The sequence below is a fragment of the Pristiophorus japonicus genome, chromosome 6 (assembly GCF_044704955.1).
Source record: "Pristiophorus japonicus isolate sPriJap1 chromosome 6, sPriJap1.hap1, whole genome shotgun sequence".
Classification (NCBI taxonomy): domain Eukaryota; kingdom Metazoa; phylum Chordata; class Chondrichthyes; family Pristiophoridae; genus Pristiophorus; species Pristiophorus japonicus.
The window spans coordinates 8,874,476-8,894,623 of NC_091982.1; the positions used below are offsets into that span (position 1 = coordinate 8,874,476).

At 44.3% G+C, this 20,148-nt stretch overlaps 1 protein-coding gene and 1 long non-coding RNA gene across 4 annotated transcripts in view; one reads left to right on the plus strand and one right to left on the minus strand.

Annotated features, from left to right (window-relative positions):
* The window catches only part of cenpi (centromere protein I), a 119,556-nt gene extending 99,763 nt beyond the window's left edge, over positions 1-19,793 (minus strand). For all 3 annotated transcript variants that reach the window (XM_070882586.1, XM_070882584.1, XM_070882583.1), the window contains exon 1: positions 19,621-19,793. In XM_070882586.1, coding sequence (XP_070738687.1) covers positions 19,621-19,738 — 118 coding nt within the window. In that variant the 5' untranslated portion in view covers positions 19,739-19,793. The remainder of the gene's footprint in view (positions 1-19,620) is intronic.
* On the plus strand, positions 625-7,469 carry LOC139265540 (uncharacterized). The gene is made up of 2 exons (XR_011593567.1): positions 625-2,314; positions 6,087-7,469. It is a non-coding gene; the product is annotated as an uncharacterized lncRNA (long non-coding RNA).
* Positions 19,794-20,148: the final 355 nt, after the last annotated feature.

The window sequence follows — 20,148 nt, forward strand, 5'->3', positions numbered from 1 at the left end:
AGTAAAGTAAACGGGATATATGAAAATGTATAAGCCATGGAAGAATAGCTGGGAGAATGTCAGATTGCAAATAGCGCAACATCAGCTTAGCTAACAGTCTGTCTCAAGGTTTCAAGTCACTAATCCTGCCAATAATATATAATTGTAACATGAAATACATCTGCAGAATTGCAAGGTCTCAGTAAATAAATAGTCACACCATTAGATTGAAACATTTGGAGGCAATACTTAAGCTTTCAAGAAGAACATCTCATATAGATTGACTAATGAGTGACTGAGTTAGACTGTCAATCTATTTGTATTTTGTTATCTGATTTCAAAACTGTATAACTGTTAACGCTTTACGATGTAACTTCACCTATCCGTAGGGAGTGTGTACGCTCTATCCAGAGAGTATATCTTCTGTCTGATAGGTCTTACTGGCCGGTAATAAAGACTGCTTTGTTCAAAGCACAAGAGGTATTCGACTCAGTAATTTTACTGAATCAGATTGAAGTAAAAGAATCCAGGAATTAACATTTGGTGTCAGAAGTGGGATCTCAACGGACGACTGCCGAAAACTTGCGAATTAAGAGCCAGACTAGCCTTGGACGAGACGAGGGGAAAATGGCCACTGGAGTGAGTATGATTTCAATACTGCTCCAGTTTCCCCCGGTTTCAAAAGTCTGAGGAAAGTTTAGCCACTCGCTGGTTCTCAGGTAGTGTCTGAACGAGATCCAGGACAATCTGGTGAATACCTTTCAAACTTAGAATAGGGATAGAGATAGGGAAATTGTGCGATGATGCAAACCAAGCGGCGACTTGGAAAGATAGTTAGAGCTAGATAGGGATAGATGATCAATCATGGATCCAAAAAAAATTAATAGGAAAGAAAAGAGACTCTTATGAATGTCTGTTTAAATGAGAAATGCTTCTGTGACTTTTACTGTAAAAAAAAGCCGGGGAGTTGTGGTTTGTTTTATCTCAAACAGAATGAAAGTTTGTTTTAACCCTTCGTAGTGTTGTCCTGTATGTGGGAAGTTTAAGAGTGTGAACCTTATTGAATTACGTATATTCGGATGATAAGTTGCGGAGCCAGGAAATGCCCAAAGGATAGATTTGTTAAAAAGAGAAAAAATTACATGGTCCCGGTGGTTTAAAAAAAAAGAAAAACTTGTTGAAAGAAAACATTCAGAGAAGGCACAGCAAAACAACTGAGATGGATTCAAAAGGATTTAAAAAAAATTATATTAAATAACACGACCTTGAGGCTGGAACAATTGAGATAACGAAAAGCAGTCCACAGCCTACGTGCCTGACTTCTCTCTAGTTATAAAAAAAAAGTAACGTACTAAATAGGTGCCGAAAGAAAAAGATGTTCTGAGATTTTAAATTATGAAAAATATAAAATCACTCCTGTCCAGTTGGCAGAAAAACTCCATTAAATTAGGGCTTTCATTGACTGATTGAATTTAAACTGCGCAGTAACGCGAAAGGATAGGGAAATTTGGAGACTAAAAAAAAATAAATAAATAAATAAATTAATTGAGGCTCATAAGAAATCAAAATTAGAAAATTAGGCTCACAGGGAATAAAATGGGGATTTAAATAGAGGATAGGTGTTCAACTCAGGTACGACGTCGACCTTGTATATCACTTGGCCCGTCTAGGCTCTGATTGAATTTAAAAAAAAACCCCGCAGCAACTCGGAAGGTAGGGCCGACGCGAACGCGCGGCCGAGAGAAGGGCCGAAGCGAACGCGCAGCGACGTAAACGCGCAGTGAAGCGAACGCGCAGTGACGTCAACGCGCAGTGACGTAGACGCGCGGTGACGTAAACGCGCGGTGACGCCGACGCGTAGTGACGCAGAGGCGCAGCAACGCGAATCGCGAAAGTCAGTGCTAATGGCAGTAAGTCTGTAAGTCTTAAAGTGTTTAGAGTTTTAAGTTTAGTATTAAGATCGCGCGGCTATGCGGACCGTGCGGTGATGCGGGTAATTTTGTAGATCGTGCGGCTATGCGGACCGTGCGGTGATGCGGGTAATTTTGTAGATCGTGCGGCTATGCGGACCGTGCGGTGATGCGGGTAAGTGTTAGAAGTCTTTGTCTATTTTGTAGATCGCGCGGCTATGCGGACCGTGCGGCGATGCGGGTAAGTGTTTGAAGTAAAGTTAAAGTATCTTAACTCGCGCGGCGACGCGAGCCACGGGTCGACGCGGATTGCGCGGCGACGTGAACTGCGAGGCAACGCGGATTGCGGGGCGACGTGAACTGCGAGGCGACGTGGTAGTTTAGTATTAAGATCGTGCGGCGACGCGGACCGTGCGGTGATGCGGGTAAGTGTTAGATTTGGAGTTAGTTAAAGTCCGTGTTAGTTCTGTAAAGTCTGTGTCTATTTGTAAGTTTGTTTAAATTGCACGACGACACGAACGCGTAGCGACACAGTAATACGAGGGGCAGTGTGAAAATGGGAAATCAGTTAGATAAAACCACGGATGCGGATAGTCCGCTACAAAAGTTATGTGAGGAATTCCCTGAAAGAGCTGAAGACTTTAGAAAATTATCAGGAGCCCTGAACAAATTATTAGGGGATGACCAGTGGCCTCTAAGTGACACTAGAAGCGTAGAGGTAAAAAAAAAAGCACAGGGATTAATTTGGAGAAGGGGACGAGGAAAAGGGGATAAAAAAATTTAATTGCAACCTGGCGACATTATTGTCAGAAATTAAAAGATGCATCACTTCTATCGAGTTGGCAAACAATGCTATTAAATTAGGACTTGCATTGACAGAGGGAACACATGTTAAAACTGTAGACGTCTTTAAAAAAAAAGAATGAATGTGCGCACGAGAAACTTGCTAAGAGATCCTCTGGGACCTCTGAGAAAGGTATTGATCAACTACAAGTTAAAATGGCTGGCTTTGTGTTAACCGAGGCTGATGATGAAATTGATGAGTGGCCACTGACTCAGCGCCCAACGGCGCCTCCCGCACCCCCTGGCCTCTTGCTCCAGTCATCTTCCCAACACCCTCCACCTAACACTCCAGTAAAAAAGAGTTAGGAACAACCACATATCACCAAAGCAACAAACCCAAACTGACTCCTCATCCTCTGATAGCGATTCGGATCCCCAGTTTACAAGCAATACAGCCGAAAGGACCAGATCTCACACTCGAAAGGGCAGAACTATATCTCAACATCACAAACAGTCCCGTAAATCTTCTAGTCAACCTACCAGTCCAAGTTGTGAAAGACATAGCAAACACCCCCGCCGATCGAGACACAGAACTGTCAAGCAGTCAGACAGCTCTGAAACATCCTCCGGCCTAGAAATGATTTCCAAGATCCCAAAGTCCCGACACCAATTCCCTGTCAGACCAATGCCAAACTCTGATGCACAACAAGCTGCAGACCACCTCTCTATAGATGTCTGTGATCTTCAAACAACTATTTGATTGCTCACGCTATCCGGACAGATGGAAAGGGCAGTTAGATATTATTGGCAGAAAAAGAAAGGGGAGGGGGGAGGTGCGCCCCCAACCCGGGTCAAGACTGAATACGTGACTAGAAAGGAAGAGCCATCTCGGGAGGAAGGATCAATAGAACCGCAGTGTTGCATACAGGATTGGATGGATAAGCAAGGATACGGTTATACTAAACAACCAAACGGCCCGAGCCCTGCTAATAAACCTCCCTATTGTCCCCGGCATGGTATGGGAAGAGGCCGGGACTGGGTAAGAGGAATTGACTGTTTTAATTGTGGGCAGGAAGGACATTGGAATAAAAATTGCCCCTACCGTCAGCATGGAAAAGGAAGAGGAGGAAGAACAGGGGGGCAAGGGGGGAGAGGAGGATCTTACACTAACTTCTCCCAGAACAACCCCTTTGGTCAATTGTCCCCCGATTGACTACGCAGCTTGATTGTGCAGGGATCCTCCCCGGACGACGAACCCATTCTGAATGAGTGGCAACCCTTTTTGATAGATACGGGAGCCTTCATGTCTTCTGTACAATCAAAGCTTAAATTCCCTGCTTCTACTGAAACACAGGAACTTTCAGGATTCCTGGGACAAATCTCGACATTCCCAGTGTCAGAACCGGTTAAAATGGGTTACCAGGAAGAATCGGTGGAACATCGAGTTGTTATCACAACCAATCTGGACTGTAACTTGATGGCTAGAGACCTCCTTTGCAAATTCCAGTTGCATTTGGAGTGTGGAGATAACGGGATTATTGTAAAACAGGAAACCCTTAAGCGGCAGTATTATACCACTAGAACCCCTCAGTGGTGGTCTCTGGACCTGCCGCAGGCACCCTGTCACGTGACCCTAGCATACGATCCCAGTGGAAAGAATCAGGTCCTGCAGAACTTTTATCAGGATCACGAAGGGGAAGTGAAGGGAATTCTATTAAGGGCTAGAGTGACTGGACTGGAAAGAGAGGCAGATTTTGTGGAAGTGGATAAGAATCTGTGGAAACAGCCCCTAACAATGGCACTGCATATTGCTTGTGAAGTATTAGCCCCTCACCATGCTAAAGATTTGGGAGTTATGGTACGCAAGGCCATAGATGAGGCTGACCCTACCAGCCGGGATGTGCAAATTTCATGGGGACCCCGAGAAGGTCTTAACGACTCTACAGCATCATACTGGCTCCGGCATACCTGACTATGTGTGGGCAGAGAACCCCTCCCAAGTGGGTTATACTCCCATTGATCCGATTGAGATCTCAGTGCAGGGCAATCCGACAGAACCCACTGAAATCACAGGCAATCCTAAAATGACTTTTTGGCACTATACTGCAATTAATCCGGCCTGTTTTCTTACTGAGCCACCCCAAGATGAGGAAGAACCCAGTCATGATTGTTTATGTTTGTTCACGGAAGTACTTCTATTAATCCAGAAGATACACGAATCTAAACCAGGAGAATCAGGTCTTGGAATCTGCTGCTTTGAAACCGCCTATTCTGCTCAACAAGCTCAACAATTCGCCCTCACCCAAGCCTGTATCTTGGCCAAAGATCTCAAAGTCAATATCTATACCGACTCTAGGTATGCCTTTGGGGTGGCGCATGATTTCGGACAATTATGGAAAAATAGGGGATTCCTAACCTCACAGGGGAATGAGATATCTCATAAACAGTTAGTATCTGATTTGTTGCAAGCCCTCATGTTCCCCAAACGCATTGCCATTGTACCAAGAGGCCAAACAGGCCTCTCGTGACCAACAGATGGTAGTGCCCAAAATTATGAGTCAGATTAAAAATCCTGCAAAGGATAAGTTAGCCTCGGAAAAACCAATGCCAACCATCCAAGATGTTATAAAAGCACAGGGGGACGCTCCTGAAAAAGATAAACTGTTGTGGAAATATTATGCATGTACTTATGACAATGTTTCTAAACTCTGGACCACTCCCGCGGAACAGACTTGCATGTCTGACGAGTTGGCCTCATGGGTTATAGAATGTCTGCATTTTGCTACTCATTGTGGAGCAAGGGCAACAAGTGATACACTTTTGGCTACTTGGTGGCACCCTAAACTCCAGGCGCTCACCCAGAACATCAGTAGTCGTTGCCTGGTTGGCCAGCAACATAATCCAGGGAAGGGAGTCCCCTGTGATTGGGGTAAAACGCCCCTACCCGAAGGTCCCTTTGAGACATTTTAGTTGGACTACATTGAGTTGCAAAAAGTTCAGTGTTACAGATATGTGTTAGTAATAGTAGATGTGTTTAGCAGATGGATTGAAGCCTACCCTAACCTGGACAATAAGACTCAGACTGTTGTTAAGGTGTTAATGAGGGAAATTGTTCCTAGATATGAGATCTCAGCTAGACTGATGACCACCTATGTTCTTTCTCTGACTCAGGCTCTGCGACTAGTTCACAACCAGGTTCAAGATGCTTACCCGAATAGTCCCTCGTGGCACCAGGGAAGTATGGATTCGGAAGGGATTAGAGCCACAATAGGAGGGGCCTTTTTAGGTGTCACTCACTACCCCCACTGCAGCCAAGGTTGAGGGGAAAAGTGTCTGGGTTCACCTGCACCACTGCAAGCTCATCACCATTTAAACAAATTTTGCTGGTTAGTCTAATTCCTGTTTCTGTTCCAGATCTCCTCCTCCCTATAGCTGAACAAGGCAGTTGAAGGAGGATCAGTTTGACCAAATACACTGACGGAGACCTGAAGGGAAACGTGAAAACAGAACTCTTTTTATCAGCTAAATAATTGGACTATTTATAAGATGAGATTGTGTCTGTATGCTACTGTCTGCATAATAGTGTTGATATATGACAGTTTTGGTGCACGGGAAGGAAGACAAAGGCGAGAGCTCCATGTAAACACCTTTTTGTATATGTCTTACGTTTATGCGGAAAAAGGGCACTTCACTAGATGCTGGGTGTGTTCACATATCCCTATACATTCCAAAGGGGGAATTCCTTTGCGCACCGTTCCCCTGACCCTAACTGAGACTGTTAGATGGATTCAAAGAAACGATATTGGAACAGGTAGCTAACCGCACTGCTGAGGCTCTGGAGGGCATCACAGCTGAAATGGTAGCGATAAGGACCGTAGCATTACAAAACCGAATGGCCCTCGATTACCTGTTAGCTGAGAAAGGGGGAACGTGTGCCCTGATAGGATCTGAATGTTGCACTTACATTCCTGATAGTTCAGAAAACATAACCCACCTTGCCGATCACATAAGGAGGGAGGTGAAAAAGTTATCCACACCAGCAAAAGAACTTAGCAGGTTTGATTGGTTTCTGGGTGGATCTTGGAGATCCTATCTAATACATGGCGCAATTGTTCTCATCATAATAATTACCTGCTGTTTGATTGTTGGTTGCCTTAACCTCTGCTGTAAAGCAATGACAAGGTTAGCAGACCCTCTTGTGGTCAAGGGTTCCCGGGTTATGATCCAACAAACTAGAGAACTACTCAACAATGCAATACTCATAGAATGATCCTAAATGTTATCATAGAATGATAAAAGGGGGGATGTGGATATCTGAACGGAATATATGGAATTAAGGACAGTAAAGTAAACGGGATATATGAAAATGTATAAGCCATGGAAGAATAGCTGGGAGAATGTCAGATTGCAAATAGCGCAACATCAGCTTAGCTAACAGTCTGTCTCAAGGTTTCAAGTCACTAATCCTGCCAATAATATATAATTGTAACATGAAATACATCTGCAGAATTGCAAGGTCTCAGTAAATAAATAGTCACACCATTAGATTGAAACATTTGGAGGCAATACTTAAGCTTTCAAGAAGAACATCTCATATAGATTGACTAATGAGTGACTGAGTTAGACTGTCAATCTATTTGTATTTTGTTATCTGATTTCAAAACTGTATAACTGTTAACGCTTTACGATGTAACTTCACCTATCCGTAGGGAGTGTGTACGCTCTATCCAGAGAGTATATCTTCTGTCTGATAGGTCTTACTGGCCGGTAATAAAGACTGCTTTGTTCAAAGCACAAGAGGTATTCGACTCAGTAATTTTACTGAATCAGATTGAAGTAAAAGAATCCAGGAATTAACAGCATATGAACAACATGGCCCGCCCAACGGAGCTGGTCGAGTGTGTCAGTGCTTCGATGCTGGCCTGCTCGAGGACGCTAACGTTGGTGCGTCTGTCCTCCCAAGGGATTTGCAGGATCTTGCGGAGACAGCGTTGCGGGTATTTCTCCAGCGATTTGAGGCGTCTACTGTATATGGTCCATGTCTGAGCCAGACAGGAGGGCAGGTATCACTACAGCCCTGTAGACCATGAGTTTGGTGCCAGAATTGAGGGCCTGATCTTCGAATACTCTCTTCCTCAGGCGGCCGAAGGCTGCGCTGGCTCACTGGAGGTGGTGTTGGACCTAGTCGTCGATGTCTGCCCACAAGGCCACTGGTGAGCACCACTCACCCACCTGGGACGTGCCATCAAAATTATTGGTATTGTAGCCTTCCGCTACCTCTCACAAAGGATAAAACTAACTACCACAACCTGAAGGCATAGCTAGTCTACCAACTGCTGACTTTTTTTCCCATCGGCCAGGGTAGAATAGACCAAATAATTTTTTTTTTTTATAAACGGAAAGAAAAATCTCGCATTTATAGCGTGCCTTTCACAACCCCAGGATAACCCAAAAGTGCTTCACAGCCATTGGCTACACTTCAGAATTGTAGTGACCGCTATAGTGAAAGGAAACGCTGCAGCCAATTTACATGCAGCAAGGTCCAACAAACAGCAATGAGATAAGTGGCCAAATAATCTGCTGTTGGTTGAGAGATAAATGTTAGCCAGGACACTGGGAGAACTCCCTTGCTCTTCTTCAAATTATAGCCATGGGATCTAGTACATCCACTTGAGTTTATTGGTAAAATATAAGATGAAAAGAGCGTGAGTGTTTTTTGATCATTGTGTGTGCTTTACTTCCTTGGTTATCTACTAAAATGGTATGTAACACAGGTAGAAATGCCAGACTTCAGCACCATGGCAACATCAGCAACTATGGGCTTAAAATTGGCCCATCCCCTTTTTCGGCACACTCACCAGAGATGCGGCGACTTTGTGGGTTGAAAAAGGCGCCGATAAAATGTCCCCCGATTCTGGCCGCTGTGTGGCCTTTCCCGGGACTTGGCACGGCGTGGCCAGTCGATTGGGGGACAGAGCTAGGGCCCTGCGCCAGAAACAGTGCCGGCAGCTCTCCACATGCGCGTTGGAGTGTGCACGGATGCGCAGTAGCTCCTGCCCCCAGCCTCTGTGTGTGCTGCAGCATGGGACCCGATGCATCCCGCCCCTATCCCAGGTCGGGTGGCCTCCCGCACAGGCCGGCCCGCTGCCTTCCCGGGCTAGAAGGCCACAACAAGCAGGTTAGTGTGGGGCCCAAGCCAGGGTGGCAGGGATGGAAGTGGGGGGGTGGAAGTGGGGGGGTTCCAATCCCATGGGCTGTCGGATCCCCTACCTCTAAGGAAGATCTGATCCCCAGACGTGTCCGATCTCTGACCCCAGGTGCTGTTCTGATCCCCGACCCCGGGAGGTAGGGTTGTTTGTAAGGGGTGGGCTGATGGTGGGTGAGCTTAGACGGCTGGGAGAACACAAGAATTACGAGCAGGAGATACTTCTATTTTTTATTTGGATATTTTGAAAAAATTATATAAATATGTTTTGTCTCTTTACTTCTTTTACTTTTGTAGTTTAAGCATCCATGAATGTTTCTGTTGTATAGTAAATTAACTTTGCGAAGTTGTCATATGATGTCTTGTATAGCTGTTTAAAGAACATGAATAGGATCAGTCAAGTCGTTAAGTTCTGCTGGCCTCCGTGTACCTACCTGCGCTGATTTCTTAACTCTCTGCAAGGGTTTTTTGTGCGGCCACATACACTGGCCTAAGTTAGTTTGGAGTAACTATTAGCTGTCCAAAAAGTGACCTAAATGGCCAAAACGGGCACAGGTGGCTGGTAACGCCCCCTTTTGAAAAAAACTAAACTAAAATCCTAACTGACTCACTTACATTGGCGCAAATTGAATGTGCAAAATGAGGATTTTTAAGATATTCCAGAAAAATCAAATTGCGCCAAAAAAAATGGAGCAACGCCTGGACAATTTTGAGCCCATTGTATGGAGAGTAGAGCGATCATGATTAGCTCAATGAATTGGAATAACTGCTCCAGGCCAGAAGAATGCAAGCCTAAATAATAATAAAGAGCTCCAACAGGACATATCATGGCAAAGGGCAAGCAGCATACAACCGCATGCTGGTTGGAGAGCACCAGCTGGTCTGGCATATTTTGTTGTGCGAGTCAACATTCTCAGCAATCATGCTGATGAAGTCAAAGTTACACTTGAAACCGCTGGACAAAAACATAGAAGCTGCACTATATTGTGCTGTGTCTGATAAATTCATGGCAAAATTGCAAACTTTGGTGAAAGAGAAAGACAGCAAAGTTTCACACTGAATGGTGGTAGATGTTAACATAAGAACATAAGAATTAGGAACAGGAGTAGGCCATCTAGCCCCTCGAGCCTGCTCCGCCATTCAACAAGATCATGGCTGATCTGGCCGTAGACTCAGCTACACTTACCCGCCCACTCCCCATAACCCTTAATTCCCTTATTAGTTAAAAATCTATCTACCTGTGACTTGAATACATTCAATGAGTAAAATACATATGAAAGACAGTTATTGTGTGGTGTCTAAGGAGGTTTTGTCTAAAATTAGTGCATATAGCTAAAACAGTGTCATCATAGCCACAACCGTAGCTCATCAAAAATCTGTATTGGGCAACACTGATACTAATTCTAGTTGTTCTGTTTTAGTCACCACTCAGAACATACAAGTATCAGAGAGAGTGCAGTAAGGAACAAGAATTATCCCTGGTGCGGCAGTATGATGAGAATTGAAGCACTAGAGACGAAAGAGAAAAAGGAGGCAGGGAACTTCAAGGAATATTTAATATTGAACTGTATTGATAGTGTAAACTCAACATCATTCCAGAATAAAAGAGGCTAGTAGGGCAAAAGAGCAATTTAAATTAATGAAAAGTAAACAGTAGATATTTTTACTGAAAGGGCGATGAATGTTAGAATAATCTGCTGGGCTGCATTAGAGGCCACACCATTAGGGATGCTCAAACCACAGTTGGACATAGGCTGGGAGAGAAAGGTGTAGCTCGATTGGCTGCAAGGCCTTTGCTTGCCCTGACTACTGTTGTGGACTGCCTGCATATTGCACCACAGTACTGCAGTCAACAACACAAAAAAATTGCCAAAATGGCAGCAGACAACTTTTACACACATTACTTATCAGGCAACAATTTTAAGAATACATAATACATAAGAATATGATGTTCAATCCATCATATCCCATCTATTTAATTTGTTTACAATGGACAAACTTGCATTTAGATAGCACCTTTCACACCCTTGGGATATCCCAAATCGCTTTACACCTATTGACTTACTTTTGAAGTGTTACCATTATAGTGGTAGAGGCAAACGTCACAGCTTATATGCACACAGCAAAGTCCTACAAACGACAATGAAAAAATGACCCGATAATGTTTTTCATGGTTTTGCTTGAGGGACAAGTGTTAGCCAGTGCAATAGGAGAACTCAACTGCTCTTTAAATAATGCCATGGAATCTTTTATGTCCACCTGAGCAAGCAGACAGAGTCTCAGTATAACATCTCATCTGAAAGAAAGCACCTCCAACAAACACTTCTTCAGCAATGCATTGAAGTGGCAGCTCAAACTATGTGCTCAAGTCCTGGAATGGGGCTTGAATCCACAATCATTTGATTCAAAAGGCAAGAGTACTACCATTGAACCAAATTGGATGCGCTTTCAATGTCACATTTACTGGCAATAGTCTTTTATGTCCTAAATCATTGCATTTCATTTGCTTACAGATTTTTACAACGGTCATTAGATGCATTTATTTGAATTTTGTGACTCTCCATAATCCAGTCATTTAAGTTTTTTCAAATTATTAACTTGGTTTGTAGCAGATCAATCAGCAGGACAATCAATCAATGCTAGAGACAATTTTAATCTGAAAACACTCAAATGGTGCTGCTTTATTGTTTTATTTCAATTACTGCTGGTACAGTTTAACATTAAACTTTAAATTTGATTTGATTTTTAATAAAAATGATTATAATACTGCAGAAAAACTGCAGGACAGAAAAAAGAATGAAGGAGGAGAAGAACTCAAATCACCATCCATCCAACTGACTAAATATAAAACAAAAAACATTAGGGGCCCAAGTTTCCACACGATAAAAAGCGGGTGCCCCTCCGAGCTGGGTGTCCGTTTTTCGCGCCTAAAACGGCGCCGGAAAAAAAACGCGCGATTCTGGAGCGTTCTGCAGCTCCTTGTCTGCCTGGCGCGGCGCCCAGGGGGGCGGAGCCTACACTCGCGCCAATTTTGTAAGTGGGAGGGGGCGGGTACTATTTAAATTAGTTTTTTTCCTGCCGGCAACGCTGCGCGTGCACGTTAGAGCGTTCGCGCACGCGCAGTGTGAAGGAAACATTGGCACTCGGCCATTTCTGTAGTTCTTTGTAGCTGTTTAATTTTTGAACATTTTTTAATAAAAGCATATTGCCATCAGCACAGAGGCTTCCTGTTCACTGCCCCTCCCTCCCTCCCGTTCGCGGGAACGACGCTGAGCTGACTGTAAGGCTTCCAGCTCAAGTGGAAGGCTGCTTGCTGCCTGGTTACTGCCTGCCTGCCCCTCCCTCCCTCCCGTTCGCGGGAACATCGCTGAGCTGACTGTAAGGCTTCCACCTCAAGTGGAAGGCTGCTTGCTGCCTGGTTACTGCCTGCCTGCCCGCCCCTCCCTCCCTCCCGTTCGCAGGAACGACGCCACATCGCTGAGCTGACTGAAGCACTTTCACACAGGTAGGAAGATGGTTTATTTAATCTTTTCTTTGCTTATAAATGTTTATTCAGGTTGGATTTATTTGTATAATATTTGTAGAAGTATAAATAAGGATTTATTGTAGAATTTAATGACTTCCCTACCCCCTACCCCCCTCCTCGTTCTGGACGCCTAATTTCTAACCTGCGCCTGATTTTTTAATATGTAGAACAGGTTTTTTCAGTTCTACAAAAATCTTCACTTGCTCCATTCTAAGTTAGTTTGGAATACGTTTTCACTGTGGAAACTTTGAAATCAGGCGTCAGTGGCCGGACACGCCCCCTTTTGAAGAAAAAATTCTGTTCCAAAGTAGAACTGTTCTACCTGACTAGAACTGCAGAAAATAAAATGTGGAGAATTGCGATTTCTAAGATAGTCCGTTCTCCACCAGTTGCTCCTAAAAATCAGGCGCAAATCATGTGGAAACTTGGGCCCTAGATGTCTGCATAGTTAAATCATATCAACTTGTACAGGATGCTGTATCCCACGGTTCAATATAAAACATCTAGACCAACAGAATCGCCTCTCCTGTATGTATTTACTGCCCCTCCACCATAGACCTTTTAATGTTGGATTACCAATCTGCCTTGGACCACAATTCCACCAGCCAGCTTCAGATCACCTATCCAACCTCAGAGCCACCTTCATGAACTTCAACACTTTTGTCATCTTCTGGACCAGCTGCCAGCAGGATATCCTCAAGACTCTGATCATTCGAGGTCCACTTCTTCACCTACCCAATATTTATTTATTCTGACTTCCTGACAAATGTTAACAATTCCCCTTCACCCCCTCGTTTCAGGTTTCCCTTCATTATTATCCACTGTTTTTAATTTGTTTTCCACTTTAAAAACTATGTTCAAGCTGAATCTTACTTCTGATCTAGCTACACACATGAAAAAACTGCAACAATAAACTTCAGCTCCGCCACATCCTTACTTTTCTCCTCCCAGTCTTGCTCTGCTCCTTTCTTTCTTTCCCTAGTTTTTGCACCAGCTGACTTACCTTCCAATCACATCTTGGTCCGAGTATATAATTTCTGCTCAAATAAATTCTTCTTGCTCCCTGCCGCTCTAGGCTCCTGTATGTCCTCATTAAGCCCTCAGTCTTGCATTCCAAGTTGAACATCCCCCAGCAACCCTAAAATCTCAGGCCTTATTGAGTGGTCACTTACCAATGGCAATTCTTTCTCCAGAATCCCTCCCAACTCCACCATCTCCCCTGCCCAAACCACTACTTTAGTAGCATAGCTGCTATCTCCCAATCCAACCATGTCCTCCTACCCCATCTTTCTCAATGTTTCTCGACTATTGAACATCTTGTCCTTTACCATCCTGTATCATTCTTCAAAATTTGTATTTATTACCTGCCTGAGCTCAGGTGTTTTTCTCATTGAAATCTCCTCCATAATGTCCAGCTCAGCATTTGCAGTGACTTCTTATCCATGATAAATTCAAGTTTTATCTTAACTCATGTCCACTGATTTTTGCCTTCCGCTCTTCTTTTAACCTCCACATTGACTTCCCATCCACGTTAAGTCACTTCCTCAAAATCTCCACAGCATTCCGAGGCACACCCCCACCTTATATACATTCTCACAGCCCAAATAAGCCTTTGCTTTCACTTTCCATCTGTAAAAAAAACTATCCTCTCCCAAAATCTCCCATTAGCACCGTATTAAATTCCAATGATCCCCTCCCCTGATCTACCTGCTGCAGTGGTATTAGACTGATCTCCATAAATGCATCACCCGAGAACTCAAGTCTCTCAACTTCATTACTACAATATCCACTTCTGTGGCTTTAAATATGCGGGCCACAATCTTGAGCTTGATTAGGTACGACTGACCTCACAATTCAGCCTGGCTCGAACACAGATTTACTGACCCTCCCTCTCCCTAGCTAAATCCACCTACGCAAACTTATTTGAGTAAAGCAACTCCAACTTCAATATCGCCCTCATCCTTTCGGATGCTAAATGCAAGGAACTTTCAGACTTCGAAATCAAAGCTATCTTCCCCAGCCCCGCTCAACATTGATCCCTTGTTTCTCCCATCTTTCCAAACTCTTATTCTATAGTTTCTCCCAAATCTTCCCCCTGCCCTCATTAAACTTATTGACCATGAAGCTCACCTTCTACTCCCTCAATCCCCTAACCTCAGCTCTGATCACTCCATTTCTTCTCCTCAATCTCTCACTTGCCAATATTTTCAATTTATTCTGGTCTTCTGGCATTATCCCCACTGCCTTCCCACGTGCAGTCATTCATCCCCACCTGCAAGCTGCACTTTGTTCTGCACAACCTGTTTCTTTTAATGCATGGTTCCTTCAAATTTCTGCGCAAGCGCAGTACTTACAACGTAAAAGCTAGTGAATATCCTGTGCGGGACTTTTCAGAATACTATGCGTCCACGCGCACACCTTAGGAGGAACATTGATCACCACCATTAAAAAAACACCTTAAACCCCATTAGCTTCTGCAATTACTGCCCTACCTACAATCTTTCTTTCTCTTCAAATTCCTGGAAGACATCATTGCCTTGCAACTACATACCCAACTCTCCCCATTTCAAACCCTGTAATCTGGTATCCTCCTCATCCAAAAGCACATATTGCTCTGGTCAAAATAGCAAATGATATCATGTGTGTCCCTCCAAACCCTCTTCACCACCACCGATCACTCTAGCCGCCACCAATGATTCTCCTAGACAGTGCACTTTACGGCACTGTTCTCTAATGGTTCCACTTTAATCTGAAAACAAAATGACACTACTGCCAGTGGTCTTGAATAAATCAAACCAGCTTAATGTAAACAAAAGTGAAGCCATCCTTTCCTACATGCTACTCCCATTACACCATCAGCTGCCACCTTTGGCTAAGTCTGGTGGTGCAGAACTTCAACACGTTTGATCCCACGTTGCCTTTCCTTTCACAAATCCATTACTTTGCCAATATAAATCAGCCTCAGTTCTTAACTCTCCCCCATTGCCTTTGATCACCTCCACAGAATCATAGAATAGTAGAGCACAGGAGGCTATTCGGCCCATCGATTCTGCACAAGCTCTTTCGAAGAACATCCAATTAGTCCCACTCCCCTGCTCTTTCCCCATATCCCTGCAATTTTTTCTGTTGCAAGTATTAATCCAATTCCCTTTTGAAGTCTACTATTGAATCTGTAATCACCACACCATCAGGCAGTGCATTCCAAATCCTAACCACTCATTGCGTAAAAAAAATTTCCTCATGTTGCCTCTCATCTTAAATCTGTACCCTTGTTATTGATCCTTCAGCCATTGGAAACAGTTTCTCTATCCAAATCCTTCATGATTTTAAACATCAAATCTCCTCTTAGCCTTCTCTGCTCGAAGGATAACAACCTCAGCTTCTCTAATCTATCCACGCAACTGTATTCCCTCGTTCCTGGAACCATTCTAATAAATCTCTTCTGTACCCTCTCCATAGCCTTCACATCTTAAAGTGCGGTGTCCAGAATTGGACACAATACTTCAGCTGAAGCTGAACTTGTGTTTTATATAGATTTAGTACAACTTCCTGGCTTTTGTACTCTATGCCTCTATTTATAAAGGCCAGGATCCCATATCCTTTATTAACTACTTTGTTAGCCTGCCCTGCTACCTTCAAAGATTTAGGCACAAACCATAGTCTCCCTCTTCTTGCACCCCCTTTAAAACTGTACCATTTTGCATGTCAAGTATGTTATACTTTATCAAATGCCTTTTGAAAACCCATATACACAACATTAACTGCATTCCCCCCACCACTCCCGCCATTATATCAAAAAAACTCAATCAAGTTAGTCAAACATGATTTGTCCATAACTAATCTGTGCTGGCTCTCCTTTATTAGTCCTTGCTTATCCAAGTGGCTGTTAATTTTCTCCTGGATTATTGTTTCTAAAAGCATTCCCACCACCAATGTTAAACTGACTGGCTTGTAATTGCCAAGTTTATCCTTTTCCCCGTTTTGAACAAGGGTACAACATTTGCAATCCTCCAGTCCTTTGGCACTGCCCCTGTATCCAAGGAGGATTGGAAGATTGTAGCCAGCACCTCCGCAATTTCTATCCCTACTTCTCCCAGTAACCGAGGATGCATCCCATCCAGACCAGGCACTTATCCATTTTAATTACCACCAGCATCCAGTAACCCAGCAAGTCCTTTTCCTTGGTAAACACTGATGCAAAGTACTCACTTAGTACCTCAGACATGCCTTCTTCCTACATCAATAGTTCTTCATTTTCATCTCTGCTCCTCTGACAACCCTTTTACAGTTAATATGCCTATAGAAGATCTTTGGATTCCCTTTCATGTTAACCACCAATCTACTTTCATACTATCTCTTTGGCCCTCATTTCCTTTTTCACTTCTCTGCACTTTTAATATTCAGCCTGATTTTCACTTGTCCTTCAAGCTGACATCTGTCATACTGCTTCAACCGATTCTAACTCCTTCGTCATCTAGGGAGCTCTGGCTTGAGTGTCTTTCCCTCTCTCCCTTAGTGGAATGTACCTAGACTGTACCCGAACCATCTCCTCTTTAAAAGGTCACCCACTGCTCCATCACATTTTTGCCCAACAGTCTTTTATTCCAATTTACCCATGCCAGATCCCGTCTCAATTCGCTGAAATTAGCCCTCCTCCAGATAAATATTTTTATTCTCCTTGTCGTTCTCCATAACTAATCTAAACCTTAAGATACTATGAGCACTATTCCCGACTTGGTCCCCAACTGTGACAGTCTCCACTTGACCAGCTTCATGCCCCAGCAATGCCTCCTTCCTTGTTGGGCAGGAAACATACTGATCAAGAAAGTTCTACTCAATACACTTCAGAAATTCCTCCCCTTCTCCACCTTTAACACAATCACTGCCCCATTCAATATTGGGGTAGTTAAAGTCTCCCATTGTCACTACTCCATAGTTCTTGCACCTCTGTGATTTCCTTGCAAATCTATTCCGGTATCTCCTTCCCACTATTTGGTGGCCTATAAAATACACCAAGTAGTGTAATAACTCCTTTATTGTTTCTCAACTCTAACCAACTAGATTCAGTCTTTGATCCCTTAAGGACATTCTCACCAGCATGAATATTTTACTCAATCAAAAATGCTTTTTTCCCCCTTTCCTGAATATCATGTACCCAGAAATGTCAAGCATCCAATCCTCCCCTTTAAGCCAGGTCTCAGTTATCGCCACTACATCATATTCCCACATGGCTATTTGCACCTACAGCTCACCAACCTTTTAAAAAAATCTCAATAGTCCTGTGAAACACCTTGGGATGTCTCACTACATTAAAAGGTGCTATATAAATACAAGTTGGTGTTGTTAACAACCACACTTTGTGCATTTACACATATGCACTCAAAACCTAACTTAGACTTCTTCGTTTTTTTTCTATGATCCCACCTAATTCTGTATTATTTATAACTCCAACGGTCTCTCCCAGTCCTCTGTATACTTTGTTTCTATTTTTACGATTACATCCTGGTGCCCAACCCCCTGGCAAATTAGTTTAAACACACCCACACAGCACTAGTTAACCTGTCCACAAGGATATTGGTCCCAGCTCTGTTCAGGTGTAACCCCATCTTAAACAGGTCCGTCCTGCCACAGAACTGGTCCAATTGTCCCAGGAATCTGAAGCTCTCCCTCCTGCACCATGTCTCTAACCATACATTAACCTGCCTTATCTTCCTATTTCTACTCTCACTAGCACTGGGAGTAATCCAGAGATTACTACTTTTGAGGTCCTGCTTTTTAACTTCCTCCCTCGCTCCTTAAACTCTGACTGCAGGACCTCAACCCTCTTTCTAATGTCATTGGTTCCGACATGGACCACGACTTCTGGCTCTTCCTCTTCTCCCACCCAGAGAATGTTCGGCACCTTCGCCGTGATGTCCTTTACCCTGGAACTAGGGAGGTAACATACCATAACATACAGGTCTCACGTCAACAGCAGCAGAACTGCTCGTCTGTCTGTCCTCCTATTAAATCCCAAATTACTATTGCATTCCTACACTTTACTGTAGGCCCCTGTGCAGACATTTGCCTCTCAGTGCCAGGCTCAGGACTGCACTCCTTTGGAGGTGTTGTCGCCTGAATATTGGTTTGAGATGGCCACACTCTGAGGACTCCTACACTGCCTGTCTCTTCCTACCTTACTGGGTGGCCACCCGCTAGCTATCTTGGACACATGAAGCATCCTGAAATTCTCACGTGGCACAGGAATTGCAGGCTACAGGTCATAGCTATTCCTCCATTGTTCTATGGCTCCACTCCTTCCTTTTAGTTGGACGTGAAAAACTGCCTTCCTCCTCTACACTGAATTCCTACTATCGTCAAATTCTTAGCTTCCACTCTATTTGCAATCCACTCCGGTGCAATGTACCCACCTATCTCCAAACTCGATGTAAATAAGGACAAGGATCTAGAAATTGATTTCTAGCGACATGGGGAATCTGGTGAGGGTCAGGCTGGACCAATAAGGGAACTAAGGGTTACGGGGAGCGGGCGGGTAAGTGGAGCCGAGTCCACGGCCAGATCAGCCATGATCTTGGTGAATGGCGGAGCAGGCTCGAGGGGCTAGATGGCCTACTCCTGTTCCTAATTCTTATGTTCTTATGAACCTGGTGAGTGTCGGGGCTGATGGAAGTGGGTAAAGACACAAGTAGTGGCAGTTAGAGCAAGTTGCAGCTTTGGAAGGTGGGAACTGAGGATCAATTGATTTAAATATCTCCTAGCTAGTGTGCTGGCTTTCACCCTCCAAAGCTGCAACTTATTCTGATTGCCACTACTTGTGCCTTTACCCACTTCCATCAGCCCCGACCCTCACCAGGTTCCCCATGCCCCTAGAAATCGATCCTTATTTACAAATGTCTCCACACTTCACCCCACCCCATGTCAGTGATCTTTTCAGTGATCTTGTCAGCGCCCCCCCCCCCCCATCCCATATCCCCTCACTCTTCTGACACCGATCTACTCATGTGCTTCACTCAACTATCGTGCTTTTTCAGCCACCATCCCCCCTCACCAAGTAAGGCCTGGCGAGAGGAGCAGCCCCGCGCTGAGGCCTACCCCACTCCGCCCAGGCTGACTGCACCGGCACTATAACCCGTTGCCTTTGATGATGATGATGAAGATGAAGATGAAGATGAAGAAGAAGAAGAAGAAGAAGAAGAAGAAGAAGCCGCCGCACTTACCAGTAGCGAAGTACTCGACCGCCTTCCGCAACGACTCCAAGTCGTCGCCGTCGTCGCCGCCGCCACCGGCCCCGCTGGCCGCTCGGAGCCGGGTGCTCGCCCTGTCGGCCCGCTCCATCTCATCGGCAAATAAAACGGCCGGCACATTCAAACTGGCGCGCGCGCCCCCTCGGCTGGCCGTTAGCGCCTGCGCACCATGGCCAGGAGGCGGAGCTAACGGCCTGGTCATCAGAGCAACTCAGCAGGTCAGGCAACTTCTGGAGAAAGTCCGTCAGTTTACATTTTCGGTCCATGACTCTTCGTCAGTACTGGGAAAGGGTCTTCCACCCGAGTGGTTGTTGACTGGCTATGCTAAAAGTATAGTTGGCCACACCATCTAATTTAAGCTGTATACCCATCATTATTATATTCCATTCACTAAATATATTCAATTCACTAAATATATTCAAAAAGGAGTGAGATGAAGTCCTTACTACTAGGGGGATCAAGGGGTATGGCGAGAAAGCAGGAATGGGGTACTGAAGTTGC